The sequence below is a fragment of the Phascolarctos cinereus genome, unplaced genomic scaffold (genome assembly GCF_003287225.1).
Source record: "Phascolarctos cinereus isolate Bilbo 61053 unplaced genomic scaffold, phaCin_HiC Scaffold_3;HRSCAF=262, whole genome shotgun sequence".
Classification (NCBI taxonomy): Eukaryota; Metazoa; Chordata; class Mammalia; order Diprotodontia; family Phascolarctidae; genus Phascolarctos; species Phascolarctos cinereus.
This window is the reverse complement of record NW_027555736.1, coordinates 137,455,941-137,476,688: the sequence shown is the minus strand read 5'-3', so window position 1 is coordinate 137,476,688 and position 20,748 is coordinate 137,455,941. Positions and strand designations below refer to the sequence as shown.

The following is a 20,748-nucleotide window of genomic DNA, read 5'->3' as shown; positions in this document are numbered from 1 at the left end:
ACCCAGACCCACAGACACCTGAGGTGGCTGCCAAATACACAAAAAGTGGAAGAGCCCTAAATGTCTGGCTGGCATGTTTTGGACAAAACAAAACAAAACAAAACAAAACATGGCTATTTGTTTCAGGTGAATTTCCTGTTATATAAACAAAGGCTTTTCTCTCTTTTTTCAGCTGAGGCCTGAGTTAATAAGGCTTTCTAATTTTTTTAAATTGCATTCCCTTTTGTTAAAGACATACTACAGGCCACACAAATTGCCTAACAAACTCTACTTCTAGTGAAATGGCCTTCTGATGGGAGAATTGTATCTGCACATAGCCCAAATCTTGCTAATGAGACAAAATTTAAATCCCCCAAAGATTAAGGTGAGACAATGGAAAGTAGTCCCTGCAAACTGCCAGCAAATAGTAGTTCCATAACTGTGTCTCAGACGTCAACAATAGTCCTGATGGCTCACTTCTAGAGCATTACCCCCATTTCATTTTATCAAATGGAATCAAAACCACTTTAGGAATAAAGACAATGAAGATAATGCTGGGTTCCTTTCCCAGCAATGGCAAATTCCACCTTACTATGTTCAGGCTTCCGTGATACAGTAGAATCCTATATTAAGGCAATGTTGCCCTTCCATCTAGTGGACAGAATGGCCCTAGATTCAGGTCCAGCAATAAAATTAAAAGGAAACAAAGTGCTTTTTTTGGTAATAGCAAATCTTCCTTCTCTCCCTCTCCCACCCTTTATTCCACTAATAAAACAAGTTTATTATCCTAAGAGTTCCCTTTATTATTTTTTTCCTATATATGCAGATGTGGGATCTGAAAACATGTCTCGGCTATCACAACATGATAATAACCAGAAAAAAATCACTTATGGGTACCTCTGTGTATGGCTTTAGAAGCATGTGTACTTAATATAGAAAAGACAAAACCAAAAAATCCGAAGCATCCATCTCCCTCCCTGCTTCCACATGGGACCACATCAGTGACCACCACACCGAAAGACTTTAGGATAAGCACCCCTAAGCCTGGAATGTGAATTCCTGATATTTGAAATCTATCCAAAACAACAGCTTTCTTGAAAAGCACAGCAACAGCTTTGGAAAACATGATAAATTTGCCCTTCAGGGACACCTGGCCACAGCCTTTGAGACAACCAGTTAGGTAGAATACACCATGATTCCACAAGCTTGTCTTTCCTTATTGTTCTATAAACATATTATATTTCTTCTCTTATTGGACCCTCATTTTCAACAAAAGAGCCAGCCTAAATGAATGGAAATAATTAAATAAAAATGAAACCAAGTGACAGTTGCAATTATATATATATATATATATACACACACACACACATATATATACACACACACACATACATCCACATATACATATATACCCATATATATGTGTGTATATGTATATATTTAAAGATTAGAACAGCTATGCTTCAACCTGGCTTAGGTAGCCACCCACCACACCAGTGAAACAGTGCAAGACATTATGAACAACACAACTGTTAAATGCAAGTACCTATTACACTACTCAGAAACCTCTAACATATTATTAGCCTATCACAGTTAACATACAGTACAAAATTAGAAACTGGCAAATTGAAACAGTGCAAAGCAGCAAAATGAGAGAGGAATTGAAATTCCTTTGGAATGTGGAGGCATTTGCTTGATGACAAACAGCAGATCAGGGTACTATGTGTGTGTGTGTGTGTGTGTGTGTGTTTGTGTACATACACACATATCTATATATGTTGGTTGGTTGTAATTTCTTTGCTATGCTACACTCTGTGACATTTCCATTCTTACAGTAACATGAAATTAAAATGCAAAATAGAGGTCCAAAGGACCCACCCCAGTTCAAGAAACTCCCTCTGAACTAACCCAGATAAACCAAAAGGACTTGATAACTCAGGCCATTGCATACAACTTGATGGTCATTTGCTCCCAGGCAAAGTGAAGTGTATTCTGAAAAATAACAGAAGTGGAGGGTTTCTACAGCACTAGGTGTTGAAGAACTACTTGTCCTGGAGGTGGGAGGAGGGAATGAAGGGGTGCTGAGAACAGGGAATATGATCAAGGAAAAGGGATGTGAAATGGTCACCAAAGATCAGTTTTGATTGAGGCTGACCCTGACTGTGGGAAAAGGACCTAAGGACATAAAGTTGGATCTTCCTCCCCTACCCCTCCATCCCAAAGCGGCAGCTTAGGACGAGGGGGAAAGTCCCTGTAATGCTTTATACAGTTCCTTGTGGGAGAAGCTGGAGGAAGGGGTGGGGTTTGTAGATTGTTCTGCCAGCATTTTTTCTAGATGGGTTCACTTTACCCATGAAAAAATGTCTCCAAGTCACAATGTTCCAGTCTCTTGCAATAGAATGCAAATTGTGCAGCCTATTGTGCATGGTTACATATATGTATTCTATATACATATATGTGGCACACAAGCTACCCGCACACTTGATAAAATGCCCCAATAGTTAAAACTTACCCCTTCAAATTCCCGTTTTCTAAACATGGAAGATGCCTTAACAGCAGCTATGAGGATGCGTTAAGGATCAGTGGAGATTTTTGAACCATGGGTGATCTAATAACACTTTTTGACACTTAAAAAAAAATAGGCATATTTTATTTTTGCAGTCAGAGTACATGTTATAATAAAAGGTTCTTTTTGCGTTTACCATTCACCACAGTTATGTTGCAAGGGGGTAGAGGAACTTCCTGTGTTGTGCAAGTTTGGTATCTCAGTGGCTTCCATGGGCGCAGTAGGTAAGTACCTTAATAAGACTCTGAGTGGGGGCAGGGGAAGAGGGGCCAGCAAAGGACTCCTTCCACATTCTGCTTCCTCAGCACTTCAACAAAGGGGGAAAATTGGTCTCAGTGATAGGGCTTTAGCATTTCCTGATAATTCAGTAGAGAGAGAATGCTTTGAGCTCGACCACTTGGGAAAAAAGTGTCCTCAGGGACAAGAATAACTATAGAAGGAGAGGCTGCCTCTCTGTGGAGGGTGATGCCATCTATCAGTAGAAGTGGGGGCCTTAGCACAGCTGTGGCTTTTCTTCCATTTGCCAATCAGGCTTAAGGCATCACTTTGGGGGGTCTCTGTAAGGCATAAGTGCCTTCAACTTGGGCCTTGAATGGGGAGAATTTTGCTTTTTGTTTCTGTGATTGGAAGTGGGATCCCATCTTGAAGAAATAACCAGGGTTACAGGCTCGGCACTCAGAAGCAATGGGCTGGTGACTGGGAGTAGGGGTAAGGGAGTGGAGGTGGCAAGGGCCTGGGGATGGGGTAGGGGTTGGATAGAGCCGGAAGCAAAACCAGAGCAGCGCATTTTCCTAAGCAGGCTATAGCTCCCAGACCTCTGAGTTTGGTCCCACGTGTTAACATAAACCAAAAGAACGCATTTCCATCATGAAACTGACCAGTCGAGCACTAGCTTCCAGTCCTTGTTTCTTTTATTATTATTATCATTATTATTGTCTGTCTTTTTCCCCAGTGTGTGAAAGAATCTAACAGAAAACTTCTGAGTGCAAATCTATTTACAGAGTAAGGCTGCAGTAAGGGTGTGTCTTCACTGTACTTATTGTGTAACATAAATATCCATCCCTGAGAAAGGGGAAGGGGTGGGGGGGGGAAGAGTTCAACATAGTTGAATTTTAATCACGTGGTTGTTTCTATTGTGCAATTTGTTTTTTTTTTAATTTTTTTGTATTTTTTTCATTTCTTTCTTTTTTTCTTTTTTTTTCTTTTTTTCTTTTTTACAAATCTGTTTTGACACCTGAGGTGAAGAAAAGTTTTGTTGTTGTTGTTGGCTTTTAAAAAATGTTTTTCTCTTTAAAAAAAAATATAGGTTAACAAGAAGCATATGGCTATAAAACAAAAGGAATATTTAGGTACAGGAAATGAATTCAATCCGTCCATTGATAAGATTAGTTCAGCCACCCACAGGAGGAGGCGACAAGTATTTGCCAAGACTGCAAGCTATAACTGAACTATTTCCTCCCACCCCTCCCCCCAAAAAAATTAAACAGCAACTACAAGCAAGAGGCCCAAGTGTGCAACCCAAGTCAGACTCCACAGAGTGCATGGTAGGTTTCTCGGCTGTCCGGGCCAGGGAGATTCAGGGCGAGCTGGCAGGGCTGATGGTGGGGCTGCTGGCATCCGAGCGGCTGTAGTCACTGACCGATCCCGTCCTGGAGCTGCTCCCGCTTCGCCGCTGGAGCATGCTAGGGTGGAAGTTGGCGTGGCGGCGGGCGTGTTTGGTCAGGTGGTCACTGCGCATGAAACGCTTCTCACAGATGGGGCAGCTGAATTTCTTCTCCCCTGTGTGGGTGCGGTAGTGCCGGGCGAGCTCATCGGACCGGGCGAATTTCTTACTGCAGTCCTGCCAGCTGCAAGCAAAGGGTCTCTCGCCTAGAGGGAGGAGAAGATAACACCATGAGTGGACCAGTGGCTTTCACCCACCTGAAGGGGCACTGAGGCACTGCGGTAATGATGGCTTCTAGGCGAGGTCAGCTCCTCACCAGAATGGTGATGGAGTCTAGGGAAAGAGAGAAAACAATGGCCCTGGTGTCAGAAAGACGAGAGTTTAAATCCTGCTGCAGACACCAGCTGTGTAATCCTAATGGGGATAATAATTAAAACCTACCTCACAGGCCTCTTGTGAGGATCCAGATTAATCAAATGTGTAAAGCACTCAACAGTGATGTGTAAAGTGCTGTGTAAATGCTAGTAATAAAATGTCAGCAAAGTACCGGTACCTTTCATTAAGTAAAAATATGTAGATGCTATTAATAAAAGTTTGTCTTTGACACCCCTCCCCAAGTTCACCTTTTTGTATCTTTTTTCCCTTTCTGATGCCTGCTTGCTTCCCTAGTACTCCCTCCCTTCCCATCCAACTAGAATAACCTTACCCAGGCTTACCCTCTCTAGGTTTCCCTAATCATACAATGCGCACTTATTAAGGACCAGGCTCATAGGTGTAAAACAGCCCCTGACCTCAAGAGGCTTACAATCTAGCCAAGGGAGACATGTGCCTTTAAGGGTGGGGAGGGAAGGCACTAGCAGAGGAACAGAAGGGACTCAGAAGGCGATGCTTGAGGTAAGCCTTGAAGGAAATAAAGGATTCTAAAGGGGTCAGAGGTGAATCATAGGAATCATGCTTTCAGCAAAACTCTCCTTTCCTCAGGGCCTCTATGTCATATTTCTCTTGGAAACTTCTCAGTACCTCTAAACCAAACCAAAGTGTCAGTGATTGACAACAGTGAAGTTTGTGACTCTTCCCAGGAGGACTTGAATGTAAATGGAGGCCTCTTGGGCTTGATCTTGGAACTCCAAGGAATGAATCTCAATAATGGTGGAGGAGAACATACGGAAAATGAGAGGGGTTCTGGGTACCTCCTCACCACAGCACATAGGCCACCATACTCACCAGGCGCTCTACCAGGCAAAACTGGGTACTCTTTAATTAGTTCTACCCCTGGAGGCAGGGCTTCTAACAGTCCTGGGAGCAGGAAAGAGGAACTCCTGTTCCTCTGCTAGTGCCTTCCCTCCCTGCCCTTTGCATTAGCCCCTGCTAGAAGAGGAGGCTTAGCAAGGCCTCTGATCACTTTGTCAGCCTGGCGGGTTTTCAGGGGAGTGTATTACGATAGCTAAAACCCAGCCAAGTACAGTTGGCAGAGGCTGGCTATCATCCTGCATCTAATGGACCCTCTCTCGACTAATGAAGCAAGCTTGTTAACCAGTCCCGGGTTTTATCTCCATGTGTTAACCAGGGCTTCTGAAGGGGAAAACAATACATGAAAGCTCACCTGCTAAGCTGTGGCTAGGATTTCATCAGGATGCAGCACCCACAATCTGTTGTGATGTCAATAAATGTGTGTCTGTGTGTGTGTGGGGGGGGGCTGGTAGCAGTAGTGTACATAGTCTTGTATCTAGAGCAAAGGTTCCTAATCTTTCTTGTGGCCTGGACTCTTTTGGCAGTCTGGTGAAGCCCATGGACCCTTTCTCAGAATAAGGTTTTTAAAAAATTCATAATTGATGCAAATACTAAATTTCAATAAGAGGTTAGCAAAAATAAAGATGTCAGTTTTCCCCCCATGCAAGTTCCCAAACCCTCTAAAATCTATCCGTGGGCTGCATACAGGCTGGTGGACCCCAGGTGAAGAGCACTTAATCTAGAAGGATTAAAAAAAGCTTTAGCAAACATGAAGAACATGGGAGGCAGGAAGTGGAAAGAATAATAAACCTGCAATCTGAGTCCCAATCCCAGTTTTTCTGATAATAGGCAATACACTTAACCTTTCTGGACCTCAGTTTCCCTATTTGTAAAAGGATCAGATAACACATAAGGCTCATTTCAGCTCTAATATTCTACAAATTAGAATATTAAATAGGCAGCTAGGTGACAAGTGAACAGAGCTTCCTGACCCCTTCAGGATAGACCTGAGTTCTAATCTAGCTTCAGACTCTTGTTAGCTGTGTGACCCTGGAAAAGTCATTTAACCTCTATCCGCCTTATCAGTAAAATGAGGATAATAGCACTTACCCCTCAAGGTTGCTGTGAGGATCAAATGAGATAACATTTGAGCAGTGCTTTGTGAACCTTAAAGCTACTGTTTTGAACTCTCCTGTCTTCTGTCTTCCTCTCTCCTGCCTCTATATTCATTATGCCCATCATGCTGGTTAAAGCCCACCTCTTCCTGAGCTATGCACTTTGTAAAATTCTTCTGACAAAATTAGTCTTCTCCTGTAGAGAAGGAAGCTTTGCAGTTTATCCTTTTTGTGGATTATCTATGGTGGTGACCCTAGATAATCTCCTGGGAGCTTGGCCTGTGCAAACCAAGTCAGAACCAAGGTTTCTCTTGTTTTCATTTTTATCGGACAAGTCAGCAAGCATTTATTAAGCACCTACTGTGTTCCAGATAAGCTATTAGGTAGTAGAGACACAAATACAAAGAATGCACCAATCTCAGCTTCAGAAAAGCTTGTGTTCTAATGAGCACTTTTATGTTTTCAAAAGAGAGGGCAAATAAGAAGCCAGAGGCCCAGAGGTTAAGGCCAACTCGTGCTAGCCAGGGGCTAGCCAATTAGCATTAGAACTGAGATCCATTTCAACCCTCACTCTTTGATCCTATGAGCAGGGACTACACTCCTGATCTCCGGCCTCCCAAGAATGTGATCTTTCAATCATGCCACATGGCTCCTTTCTAACATGTGAGCGCTGAATTTTCAGTCTGAACACAGGCTCCCAGAAATAGAGCCATGTACACGTCCTCCCTGAACAGCAAGCAGCACTATGTTCTGGACGGGAGCATCGGGACTTTGCTTTGGCAGGCAGCAGCTCCTGCTGTCAGGGTGAACGTGGGCCTGATGCCAGGGACAAACCTTTGTCTTCTGTTAATGAAGGCGTGGGCCTGTTAAAGCTACATGCAGCTCGTGTGAAGAAATGGCTTGGCTGTTCTTTGCAAGGGGATGCGGCTTCGTGGTGCAGGTAGGTTACATAAATGTTCTGTCTTACTGCCAGTAAAGCAATGTGAGAGAGAGAGAGAGAGAGAGAGAGAGAGAGAGAGAGAGAGAGAGAGAGAGAGAGAGAGAGAGAGACTTGGGGTGGGGGGGATAGAGGAGAGAGGAGAGAGAGACAGATTATATGAATTTATTGCCTAATCTTATCAGGGAACATAGAGCACAGTGTGGTTTTTCTTTTTTTTTTTTCTTGCTTAAGAGTAAGCAGTGTGAGGGACAGGGTGTCCCTTCCAAAGGCACTTTCAACACTACTACAAATTTCCTCTGCTCTATCTTCCTGGGCTTGAATCAGAGGGTTGGGAGCTTTAAATGAAGGCAGCATTTAGGATTGGGGTCAAAACAAAATGTTTTTGGATGGCAGCAGCCAGTGGCTGAAACTTGAGAAGCATTAGGTTAGGTCAGCACTTCCATGGCTACCTGACAAAATTCCAAGGTTGAAGGCGATCCAGAACATCAGACTTACTCAGAGACAGTCTTACTGCAAGAAGCAAAGGTCACTCCTTAAGACTGTAATGTCTTTGGAGGTGGGTGGGTGGGTGAGGAATGAGGGTGAGGAAGAATGTTTATAACATTCCAAAAAAGGAAAAGATTGTTTAAGCATTTAAAAAATGCAACCCACATTGTATATTTTGTTCTGCCTGGGACACTTTTGGCACTCAGCAATGTAGGCTAATCATACTTTAAACAAAGTTTGAGATCCTGGGGTGTCCCCTTTGAAAATGTTAACATAGCAAAAAAAAAAAAAGTTTTGAGGCCTCCCAGGCTTTTTAGGAGCCTGGTTCTCAAGGCAGCCACCTGTGCCTTTGATGTGGAGGGGGAAGAAGGAGAGGAAGGGAAATAGGGATCTGGGTTCCAATCCTAGATCACAGCTATAGCAGAAATAGAAACCAGGGACAAAATGACTTGCTTGGCCATGCCTCCCTCAAAAGACTTGGGGCATTTGGCAATATGACCAGGCTGCCCTCCCAAACTGTGTCTGGCTGGATCCAAGGCTAGATACTGGGTATAGCTAGGACATCTTTCCACTGGGAGCAAAGCCAACTCTATTTACAGAGCAGGTGGCCAGTAACAAAACTGTGAAGGGAGTCAACTTTGTCTTCAGTGTTGCAAGCTCTTTTTTCTTCACCTTTTGAACTCTCCCAACCCTCTTCCCCTGGGTTTTCAAATTCTCACACTCTTCCTTCTCCTAGAACAAGAGAGAGGGGGGAGAGACAGACAGATAGACTGCTCTCCCAAAGTCATTCAGACTCAAGTGTAAATGACTGATCAGATTTAAAGTATGACCCTCTCCTAGAGGAATTTGTATTTTAACCTAGAACACAGCATTTGGTTGTCTTAAGTCAAAGGGAAGAAGTTCTAATTGTGGAATTATGGGATTTATATCAGGATAGATAATAGATAGATAGATAGATAGATAGATAGATAGACAGATAGATAGATAGATAGATAGATGATTTGTAGAGCCTACAATAAATTTCGCTCTATTTTCTGTTTCTGTTCTATTGGATACAGGTTCTAGAACTAGACTTCAGTCATGCATCAGGCTGAGCTCTTAGCAGTAATATACAGAGAGCATAAGGAATGAACCTGTCCAAAGAAGGCTGGAAACCACATTGGACATTTTTATCTAGTCAAGTTACCCAGGGTCAAACATAACAATCCACTAGCCCACAGGAGCAGCAAACCCTGAATGTTCATTTTCCTTCCCCAAGTGGCCTGAGGGGAGCAGCAGGAAAAGCAGTAGATTTGGAGTCAGAGACATAGGTTAGACTTAGCCCCAGCCCTGGCCCTTACTTACTCCCTAGGTGACCAGTCAACATCAGCTCTCTGGGCCTCATTTTCCTCACATGTGAAATGAGGGGGTTAGACTTAATGGCCTCTTAGGTCCCTTCCAACTCTACATTTGTGATTCTATCTGCTATCATAGACAGGGTCAGTTCTAGGGGAATTGACTGACTAGGTAGGTTTGGTGTAATGGAAGGGCCACAGGACTTAGAAACAGGACAGCTAAGCTTGGGTCCCAGCTCGGCAACTTGCTGTGTGTGTTACCTTGGTTAATTCAGTTGGCCTCCCCAAAGGTCACTTTCCTTCATCTCTAAAATGGGGAAGGGAATCAATAAAGTTGGGGGATTACCTCTCACCGGATTTTTAGGAAGTGCTTTGTAACTGTCAAGTGCTTTGTAAAATATAAGCAATTATGATAAAAACGATGAGGATTTCACTGTCTGTTCACCTAGGCCTCCCATTGCTTGCTGCCCTCATGTCATCCATTCAAATTTTACATATCATTCAAGACGTGAGTCAGATTCCACCACTTCTGCAGTTTCCCCAACTACACTAAGGCAAATGAGCTCTTTCTTCCCTTCTGTGAACTTACATTGCATTTTCAGTATCATACTACTTAGCTGTTGGGCAGCTAGGTGGCAGAATGGATAGAGTACTAGCCCTGTAGTCAAGAAGATCTGAGTTCAAATCCAGCTTCAGACACTTACTAGCTATGTGACCTTGGGTAAGTCACTTAACCTTGTTTGCCTCAGCTTCCTCATATGTAAAATGAGTTGTAGAAGGAAATGGCAAACCACTCCAGTATCTTTGCCAAGAAAACCTCAAATGGGGTCATGGAGAGTCAGACACAACTGAAACAATTCAACAACAACTTAGCTGTTGTTTTCATCTCTTAATGTTGCATATGTTTTGTCTCCTTATGAAAGTCTTTTTTAAGGGCAGAGACTATGTATTGTAGTTTTCTTTCTCTCCCTTTTCCCCCTGCCAAGTATCTAGCTCAGAACTGGGTACGTTAGAGATAGTCAGTGAAAGTCTTCTGCTTTATGCTGTGCTCCTGGACTGCCCTGGTACCCTCTCAGAAGCCTCTCTTTCACCTCCTTCACACTCATACCAATCAAAATAGACTGTCCATGTCCTACTTTCTCAATGCCTTGCTAGATAATTAAATACTCTTCACCGATAATGGTTTAAATGTGTCACCCTAGACAGATAAACCTTGACAATAAGGAAGCAAACGGCATGTGGCACTGTCTAGAAGGGCAGGTCCAATGGAAACTCCTTAATGGAGGGATGAAAGAAAGAGAAAGTCAAGCCAAGTCAAGATGGAATAGAGAGAGGCAGTCAGATCCCAGTTTTGTTCTCTCTTGCAAGGGCTCACCTACATTATTGTCTTTGTGTTTCAGATATATAGTTCTTTAGAAGGAAGCCAAGCGAAAGTGATTTCTGGTTCCTGGACTGGATATTTTGGTAAAGGAAGATACTGCATAATGAAATTCTGGGCAAACATAGCTGGATGATGATGAGATGGACTTCCAGAAAAGCAATTCAAGTCCCATGGTTTCCCTCTCCCTTGAGCTAACTCGACAGCATGTGTCCTAGCTTTTCTTCTTTGTTCTCCAAGAAAAGAATCCTGCTTAGGATAAATTTAGACTAGAAGGAATATCTTTCTCTTTAAATGGATAGATTAAACTTTGATCCTAGTCAAGGGAGAGTATGGATATAATGAATTAGCTACAGATTAAAGTGATCATCTCCATGGTGACTTGCATTAGGTCTTTAAATACTTTATATTTCTCTGTGGTTTTGTTTCCTTTGATGGCAAAGCCCTATAAGGAAGGAACTGAGCAAATTAGTGGAAGCACCATGAGCAGTAAGAATGGGGGAGTGAAGAAGGGATTGGATAAGGCTAGAAAATAAGAAGCCTGTGACAGAATCAGGGACTGGGGGTAACCCAGAATTGGGAGAGAGCCCAAATGAGCTGATTAAATGTAGTTAGGGATATAGATAGGCACCAGATCTGTATTACTCTAATATGGGGAGCTCCTTGATGGGGAAATCTCTTCCACTTCAGGTCTTCACTTTCTCTGCAAGGCAATCTTAGAGAGTTACCTAAAGCAATGAGAGATTAAGTGACTCACTCAGGGTCACACAGTCAGCATGTGTCAGAGGTGTGGGGGGGTGGGCAGGAAACAGCAGTGTCAGCTGTGTTGACCAGCCTTGTTATCAGCCCCAGGATCTTCTAAGAACTCAGCAATTATGGTGAATTTGATCCAAGCTCTGCTTGACCACTGGGTTCACATCCTTGTGAATTTGGGATTTATCATTATCTATACACAAAGAGTGATGAAAAACTAACTGCTTTTCAAAATAAGGGCCTGTTAGTTAAAAGAGAATTGAAATCCAGTACTGAAGTTACCTGAAAATAAAGTCCATTTAATGATCTTTTTGTTGTTTAGTCATTTCAGTCATGTCTCTTTGTGACCCTGTATGAAGTTTTCTTGGCAAGGTTACTGGGGTGGTTTGCCATTTCCTACTCCAGCTTGTTTTACAGATGAGGAAAATGAAATGACGCAAACAGGGTTAAGTGACTTGCCTAGGGTCACACAGCTAATAAGCGTCTGAGCCTGGATTTTAGCTGCCTCAATGAGCTTTTAAGTATTGCCATTAATTACTACCATATCACTAATTCTGTAGTCACCTGCTGCAAGACCACAGGCTCTTTGAAGGCAGAGACAGTGTTCTTTTTCAGCTTTGTATGATTAGTGTCTAACACAATGTTGGTCACATTCTAGGTGCTTAATAGATGTATGTTGCTTTTGTGAAATGGATCAATGCATTTCTGTCTACAAAAGGAGAAAGTCAGGCAAGAAACTCTCAGAGACAAATAGCATCACTCTCCACGGTTTCAGAAACTGTTACATAAACTCGCCCAAGTGATTCAAATTAATAGGCTTTCATCTATCACTATATTGCTTTGATTTGTGACTACTAGGTTTGGACATCTTTTCAGCTCATAGCCTCAAGACTTACTCTCCAGGGAGGTTCTATTTATATGCTGGCCTCTAAGGGGACAGCTTAGTGGTGGGATGAGTGACCACAAGGCTGAAAAGTTTCAGTCCAGAGGGAAAAATATAAAGTCTCATGGGAAGCCATTGTATTTTATCGTGGAAAATAGATAATTTCTTAGAATGACACTTAGCAACATCTTTCTTTTCGTGAAAGAGAGGCATAGTATACACGCATTGGAGCCACACTCTAAGGTTGCCTAGTGCTGGGGACTGTGTTAGAGGTAATATGGCCTAAAAGTGAGGTCCGTTTAATACCTCCATAACTCAAGTCTCTGAGATGGAGTCTGATTCCTTAGCAGAATTGCACTCAATAATATATATTTATAGCAAGGTTCTTCTGCATGTGGGTTTGTGTGTGTATAGGCTGATTAATAATAAATGCAGCCTAATATTAAGCCTTAAGAAGCTGCCCAATGTTCAAACCAAAACACCAGAAAAGAAGTCCATGAGATGTGTGTATGTGTATATATTTGTTTGTATGTAAATCTCTATGTACGTGGAAATATATTTGTATGTGTATATATGTAAATATATGCACATATATACATACATTTACACACACACACACACACACACACACACACACACACCACAGAGTAAATGTATTAAGATTTCTCTTAAAATGGAAACTTACTCTTTCTGGTTTTTGTTGAGCAATGAACATATATACTGATACCTCAGGCAAGTGTCAAACATTAGCTCATTGTTGAACTTTAGGTATGGGTACCATTACAATTATGTATTGTGTACAAATGTACATAGGAGTTTTATGTCACATAAACTGTCCACCCCTCTTTCTAGATGAGGAGGGATTTAGCTCAGTTGCAAAGAATCAAACATGCAATTCCTAGGCTGAATCTGCAGCCCTTTGGCTGAATGCCCATTTAAGTTTTCCCTTCAATCCACTATATTTCCTGGTTTGAGAGCAGCAAAGACCCGATCACAGATTATAAATACAATAGACATGATAAAAGGATAGAGGTGGGTTTGATTGTCTTACCATGGGTTTATGTAGGGACACACAAAACAAACACAGAGGGAAATGGGAAGGAAATGCCAAACTACCCTTGCCAAGCTGCTATTAAACCTTCCAGAGTCCAACCTGATCGTTGGCTTCCGCCAACTATTCACCACACTATGAAACTCTAATTTGACAACAGTATGCCAGCACTGAATGCAACATGAACCTAGCCTAAATATCTCCCCAACTCAGATATAAATAAAAGCTCTAAAGCTCATTTATGGCACAAAGATGATCACTTCAAGTCCTAGATTGGGTTCTTCTACCCCAGTACCTTTGCTAACAAAGTCTTCCATCCATATCTCTCTATTATAATAGCAGTACATAGTGGTAATGGTAATACTACAAAACCCTGCTTCCTAGAGTTGTTGTAAGGTTCCAATGAAATGATATTTGTAAAGCACTTAGCAAAGTTCTTGAGATATAGTTGGTGTTTAATAAATGTTTCCTTCCTTCCAATATATATGTGCACTTATGGAGGGGGAGGGGGAATCCTTCTTTCTTTTCTTCCTCTCTTCCCCACACTTGGTACAGGTCAAATAGATAGGACTCCAAAATATGGGGACCAAATTAAGTGGAATGTAATCTGCTCACTGCTGGGTCTGTATCCCCAAAAGATCCAAAAAAGGGGAAAGGACCTATTTGTACAAAGATATTGATAGCATCTCTTTTTGTGGTGGCTAAGAATTAGAAATTGAGGGGATACCCATCAATTAGGGAATGGCTAGACAAGCTGTTGCATATGATTGTGATGGAATATTATTTTGCTATACGAAATGACAAGCATTAAGATTTCAGAAAAACCTGGACAGACTTACATGAACTGATGTGAGCAGAACCAGGAGAACATTATACACAGTAACAACAGTATTATACAGTGAAGAATTGTGAATGACTTAGATATTCTCAGCAATACAATGATCTAAGATAATCCCAAAGGACTCATGATGAACCACCTTCAGAGAAAGAACTGATGTTGTCTGAATACCGACTGAAACATGCTATTTTTCACTTTTTTAATTGTTTGAGTTTTCTTGTACAAAATAAATAATATGGAAATGTTTTACATGATTGCACATGTATAATCTATATTGGATTGCTTATTGTCTCATGGAGGGGAAAGGGGAGGGAAGGGGGGAGGAATAGAATTTGGAACTCAAAACTTTTTTTAAAATGTTAAAAATTGTTTTAATATGTAATTGGGGAAAATAAAAATATTATTAAATATACAAATACACATATAAATACATGTATATAAAAAAGGAGAAAGTTATGCCTTGGAATCATAGATTAAATAAACAAAGTATACATATATCTATATATACACATACATTTAAAAGTTTATTGCTGTATTGGGTAGCAGAGCCAAATGATTTAAGAAATGAAAAAAAAATGCTCTTTTTATAATCCTAGCCAAGTTTTCATTAGCACTTCTAATATTACTTAACGTAATAAGTAAAATCATTCCAAACTCCTTGGTAAAAAAAGAAAACCAATAGCTACCTTTCAAACTCACCAAAGCGAAAGGACATCTAAGTGCAAATCAGCTATTTCCTGGCCCTTGAGGCTTTCTCTGGCATTGGCAGGAAGATTAGACAACCTTCTCCACCAAGGTAAAGGCCTGTCCCCTCTGACAGACCCTAAGATAGAAAGTCCAAAGGAAATGCCACATTAACACTTGGTAAAATGCAAATGTGGCTTTTCTGGATAAAAAGAAACATAGATGGTAAGGGGAAGAAGGGTCAGCTGAGGCCATCCAGGCCCTGAGAAGACCATTTGAGGCTTATAGACCACCATGATTTCTCATGGTTTCTTTGTGTGGTAAGTACAGTCTGATACAACATACAACCTAAGTGGAAACGCTTAGCTTTCAAGCTCATCATTTGTATCTTCCATTCATCCCAGCAATCAAGGCCCCAATGATCCAAGTGCTCCCAAATGAATAAGATATCACTTATGTGTGCTAGGGTTGAAACCAGCCCCAGGCTGTGAAGTGGGCCATGATTGTCCTTGGCAACTTTCCACTTTACCCCATCCCCCCAGATAATATCTTCTCCCAGTTACAGAACACTTAAGGCACAGTGACTAGCCAATGCTAATGCTCACATTAGTGCTGGGAATTTCAGAGCTGTTGGCAGGCCAGTGAAGGAAATAGTTTGGGGGAGACAGGCCTCTCGGCAAACACCTTTCTAATGACACCATATAGGCAGTATACTTTGCCAGTGCTTGTGGGCCAGCTCTGAATACAGCCAAATGGAGATATCATTAGTCTTCTAGAGTACTCTAATCTACCCTCTTTAACTTGAGAAATTAATCCCCAGACCCCTCCCCCTCCCTCAAAGTGCCTGGCTTTATAACTGACAATTTACGTTTAACTTTACCTACCTAGGCAGCTATTGCAGTGGTTAGAGCACTGGGCCTGGAGTCAGGAAGAACTTGAGTTCAAATCTTGCCTCAGACACATACTATTTGTGCAACCTTGGGGAAGTCACTTAACCTGTTTGCCTCAGTTTCCTCAACTGTAAAATGGGGATAATAACAGCACCTACCTCACAGGGTTGTTGTGAGGATTAAATGAGATAATATTTGTAAAAAGTACTTGGCACAGTGCCTGGCACATAGTAGGTGCTATATAAATGTTTATTCTCTTCCTCTTTCCTTCCCCACTTCTCTTCTCATACCTAGCACGAGAAGGAGTGATATAGAGCAATGATGCCTGTAATGCAGGTTCTCTTAACCTTTTTTTTGTCTCGTGCACCCATTGGGCAGTGTGGTGAAGCCTCTGAACTCCTCAGAATAACGTTCTTAAGTGGAAAAAATAAAATGCACAGGACTACAAAGGAAACCAATTATATTGAAGGCCAGGTTGAGAACTACTGTTCTAAATCGAATTAGGAGAACCTCATCCTAGTCAGGACTCTGCTGCTATCTAGCTGTTAGTTTCCCCCTCTAAAAAGAGCTTCAGTTTCCTTCTTGAAAAAGAGAATCTTGGATGATCTCCAAGGTCCCTTCCAGGCTATGAGAATCAGCTTCAAAAAGAGGGAAGTATGGAAGATTTAGGGCAGAGCGATGGCTGCCTTCAAATATTTGAAGAGCCTATCACATAGGGGATGAATTATTCTTTTTTGGCCCTCAGGTAGAAATATGGTGGGTAGGAGTTGCAAATAGTCCAATTTAGTCTTGATGGAAAAAGAAAAACATTACTGAAAATGAGAGCAATTGAAAAGGTGCATTAGTCTCCCTTTTATCAGTACTGATCAAGCACTGATTGGAATAGAAGAGCCCTAAGGTCTTGTGACGCTATAATTTGATGATCTGCCTCCTAGGGAGATAAAGTTTAAAGCTGTGAAGGGTAATAGTGAGTGGTATCAAGCTTTGAAGATGGAAAAACTTCATAGAGAGGTCACCCTAAAAAAACCCCAGCAAGATGCAGTCTTCTTGTGCTTTACTCCCCTCTGCATACTCTGTGATCCAGGGACACTGATCCTCCTCTTGCTGTGGCCAAAACACTCCATCTCCTCACTTCATTTCCAATGGCTATGCCCTCGTGCCTGGGATTGTCTCCCTCCTCTTCTCCTTCTCCTGGCTTCTGTCATCTCATTTTAATCCCATTTTGTACAAAAAGACTTTCAAAATCCCCCTTAATGCTAATGTAGCTTGCCCCTCTGAGATAATCTTCAAAGCGTTCAGGTTGAGCATAGTCATTTGCATGGTATTCCCCCCACCCACCCACCCCGGGTGGGGTGTGTGTGTGTGTGTGTGTGTGTGTGTGTGTGTGTGTACTTTGCCTTTCTTTGTACCTGGCACACAGTAGTCCTTCAATAAATACTTCTTGACACTCAGCTAGTCCATGATAAGTATTGTTAAAAAAAAATGAGTCTCCTGACTTCTAGTCATATTTATGCTTTTTACACTACACAACATTTTTAGTTTGGATATCTACAGGTAAGGGAAACCTCAGTAGCTGCCACACTTGTCCTTTACATGTCTTAATGCCTGTTACATATGCTAGTAAACAATTGTGCTGGTGTCAGTTAGAATCCTCCCCAAACCGTCCCAGAAGCCTACCAGATTTTTCATCTTTGTCAATGTCTGGCTATCTAACTCATTACACAGTCATAGCAAAGCCTGCCACATGTACTGCTAGTGCTCCAATTAGCCTCCTTTCAGTACTTCTAATCAAGAGTCAGAGGAGAAATGAGAAACAGAAAAAATGTCCCAAGGGATGGCTTAGGGAGGGGGACAAGAAATAAGGAATGATCCCATTGTAAGGCAACCAAATTTCTAAAAGTATCATGCTTAGGTCAGACTTTAACAGGCTTCATTTTAGAATGTTCACTGATAAACGGTCTACAGAACATTGCCATTTGGAAAAGGTCACACTTTAAAAGGTTATGGAAGAGAAATATTCAGCAAAGAATTTAAACAACATTCATCTGGGGTTATAATTACACTGTGTTAGAAACCCTCCACCCTTTTTTTTTTAACCTTTTGTATGGCATGTTCTTGACAACAACAAAGCTTTTTAATTCACTGTAAAATGATTTACTCGCCAATCATCTAATTGGGTATGTGTGAGATATACACAGAGGGATAATAAACCCACCCATCTAGGCTACCTCCTGGCATTTATTGGATTCACTGTCATTGGCATTCATTAGCAGGAAACAGAAAGTAGCCCAGTGTCTAGACTTAGGTGCTAGAGAAACAACTGAAAGGGAACTTTGTAAATCTTTAAATGGACGCTTTAAGCAGCAGATGTGTTCCTGAAAAGCTGTGTAAATCAATCTTGTAAATGTGTGAGGGGAGCTGGTTTATGCTTGTATTTCCTACTACCTTCTTAGATATCTCCACCTGAACGTCTCTCTGATTGGTACTTTAAACCTAACGTGTCTAAAACTGAACTCATCATCTTCCCATCTAAATAGGCCCCTCCCTGTAACTTCTCTCTTTCTGCTAATAGCACCACCATCCTTCCAGTTTCCTTGGCCTGTTACTTTGGAGTCGTCTTTGGCTCTTCCTGCCCCTTACCCCACACTTACAACTAGCTGTCAAGTCTTATTACTTATAACTCCACAATATCTCTGGCATCCAGTCCTTCCTCTCCATTCCCACTGAAATTTCCTCAGTAGTACACATAGTGTGGGATAGTGGAGTCAGGAAAAACTTGGTTTCAAATCCTGACTCTGATGTACTGGGTAGCTCTGGGCAAACAACTTAACCTCTCTGTGACTTAGTTTCTTTATTTGTGAAATAATGATAATACACTACCTCACAGGTTTGCAATGAAGAAAACATTTTTAAACCTTATGGTGTTAAGGAAATGAGTTATTATTATTATTATGTCATCTAAATGATTACAATACTCTCCTAACTAGGCTTCCTATCTCCTGTCTATTCCTTCTTTTAGTCATCCTCCTTACTACCTAATTCTTTGATCTGATCATGTTACGCATCCCTTCAAAAATCTATGGGAGCTCCTCATTGCCTACCAAATAAAGTCTAAAGTCCTAACGCTTGCATTTGACACCTTCTTCACAATCTGGCTTCCACCTACTTGTCCATCCTTGTCTCATGCTTTTTCTCATCACTGACCCTATGCTCTCAGGCAAACTGGCCCCGCTTTCTGTCCCATTTTCACCCTGCATGCTCTTCTCTCTCTGCAGTATTGATTCTATTACTCCATATGCCAGAAATGCCCCCCTCACCCCACCTCCCATTTCTGGGTCGGTTCTTCTCTTCCATGGGCATCAATTCAATTCGGATGCCACTATCCCATGGAATATTCTCTGATCTCCTCAGCTCCCAACTCTTCCTCAGTAAAAAGCAGTCTTTCCTTGAATTCTCACAGCTGTTTCCTCAGACTGCTCCTCTGACTCCACCCCACTCTCCCTTGGATTATAGCTATTTGTGTACGTGCCCTCCCTACCATTAAGTGGTAGTTCCCTTGTGAGCAGGGCTTGGATCATATCTATCTTTGTATCCCCAGCTGTAGCACGATGCCTTGCATATAAGAGGCACTTAATAATGTTGGTTGAATTGGATTGAATTGAACAGTGCTTTTAACTTTTCAAAGCACTCTAGCATCTATTATCTCACTTTATGGTTGCCACAGCCATCCACATTACAGGGTATTATCCCCATCTGATATGCAGTTAGGAGTGGTTCTCCTTCCTCTCCCCCAACCCCTTCCCCCCTGTGGCACAGGTGCCTGCCTGGGAAGCACATGGGTTCTGCCCCTCCCATCTGCCCCTCCTCCATGTTACATCCAGTTTTTTTTGTTTTTGTTTTTTTGCTTTTTGAGGCCTTTCCCCAGAGGAAGACAGGGAATAGGAAGATGTGCAGAGGGGCAGAAGCAAACCTCCAAATCTCGACTTAGTGAGAAATGCTGAGGAAGAAGAAAACATCCCACCTGGGAGTTGGAGACAGGTGGGCACATGGGAAAATACATCCTATTTCATTCAGGCTGGGCAAATGGAGACTTTTATTAAAGTCAAGGCAAGGAGAAGACAGCTAGTTCTCATAAGAACCAGAAGAGGCCCTCTGTTCTTGGATGGGACTACCAGGTCCAAAAGAAAGAGCAGAAAGTTTCAAGTAACCCAAGGGCATTTTGGTCCTGATGATTTCATTCTGCAGAGCTATAACATGGATCATATTTCCATTTTAATCTCTCCAGTTCCATGTGCTCAGGAGCTAGTACTATCTCCTGGGGAAGATAGCAAACAGTAGGAAGCTACAACATCAGTGAAGACACATGCTGATGTGAATATGGGAGCCATAGGCAATAGGTGCCCAGGAGCAGAAGGCATGAGCATCTGTCAGAGGACTGCCAAATGGTAAGGAGATAGATCAAATACCAGCCAGAAAATATAGGGTAGTAGAGTAGTAGTGAGAGAAAGAGACTGGTACAACAGGATGCCAAACCACTGAAGCTATGAAGCAGTGATTGGGCCCAACCAACCAAGATACGACAAGGCACAGGGCCCTAAGGTGAAGAACAAACACAGAGCTTGCCCCTTGCTTGGGCTTCATGCACCTAAGTGGCTCCATGGATACAGCACCCAGCCTGGAGTCAGGAAGATTCATCTTGGTGAGTTCAAATCCCACCTCAAACATTTACTAGTTGTGTGTCCCTGGGCGAGTCACTGAACCTTGTTTACCTCAGTTTCCTCATCTGTAAAATGAGCTGGAGAAAGAAATGACAAACCGCTCTAGTATCTGTGCCATGAAAACCCTAAATGGGGTCACAAAGAGTAGGACATGACTGAAAAGCAACTGAACAACATGAACAACATCCCTGAGATGGGATGGCACCCCAGAAGAAAGAGGTTTTACTGATTCCCTAGTGA

At 42.0% G+C, this 20,748-nt stretch overlaps 1 protein-coding gene and 1 pseudogene across 1 annotated transcript in view; one reads left to right on the top strand and one right to left on the bottom strand.

Annotated features, from left to right (window-relative positions):
• Positions 1–2,607: 2,607 nt before the first annotated feature.
• Positions 2,608–20,748, bottom strand: part of KLF13 (KLF transcription factor 13) — a 96,898-nt gene continuing 78,757 nt past the window's right edge. Inside the window, exon 2 of the mRNA XM_020968655.2 lies at positions 2,608–4,414. Coding sequence (XP_020824314.1) covers positions 4,122–4,414 — 293 coding nt within the window. The 3' untranslated portion in view covers positions 2,608–4,121. The remainder of the gene's footprint in view (positions 4,415–20,748) is intronic.
• On the top strand, positions 11,567–11,751 carry LOC144456303 (NADH dehydrogenase [ubiquinone] 1 beta subcomplex subunit 1 pseudogene; annotated as a pseudogene).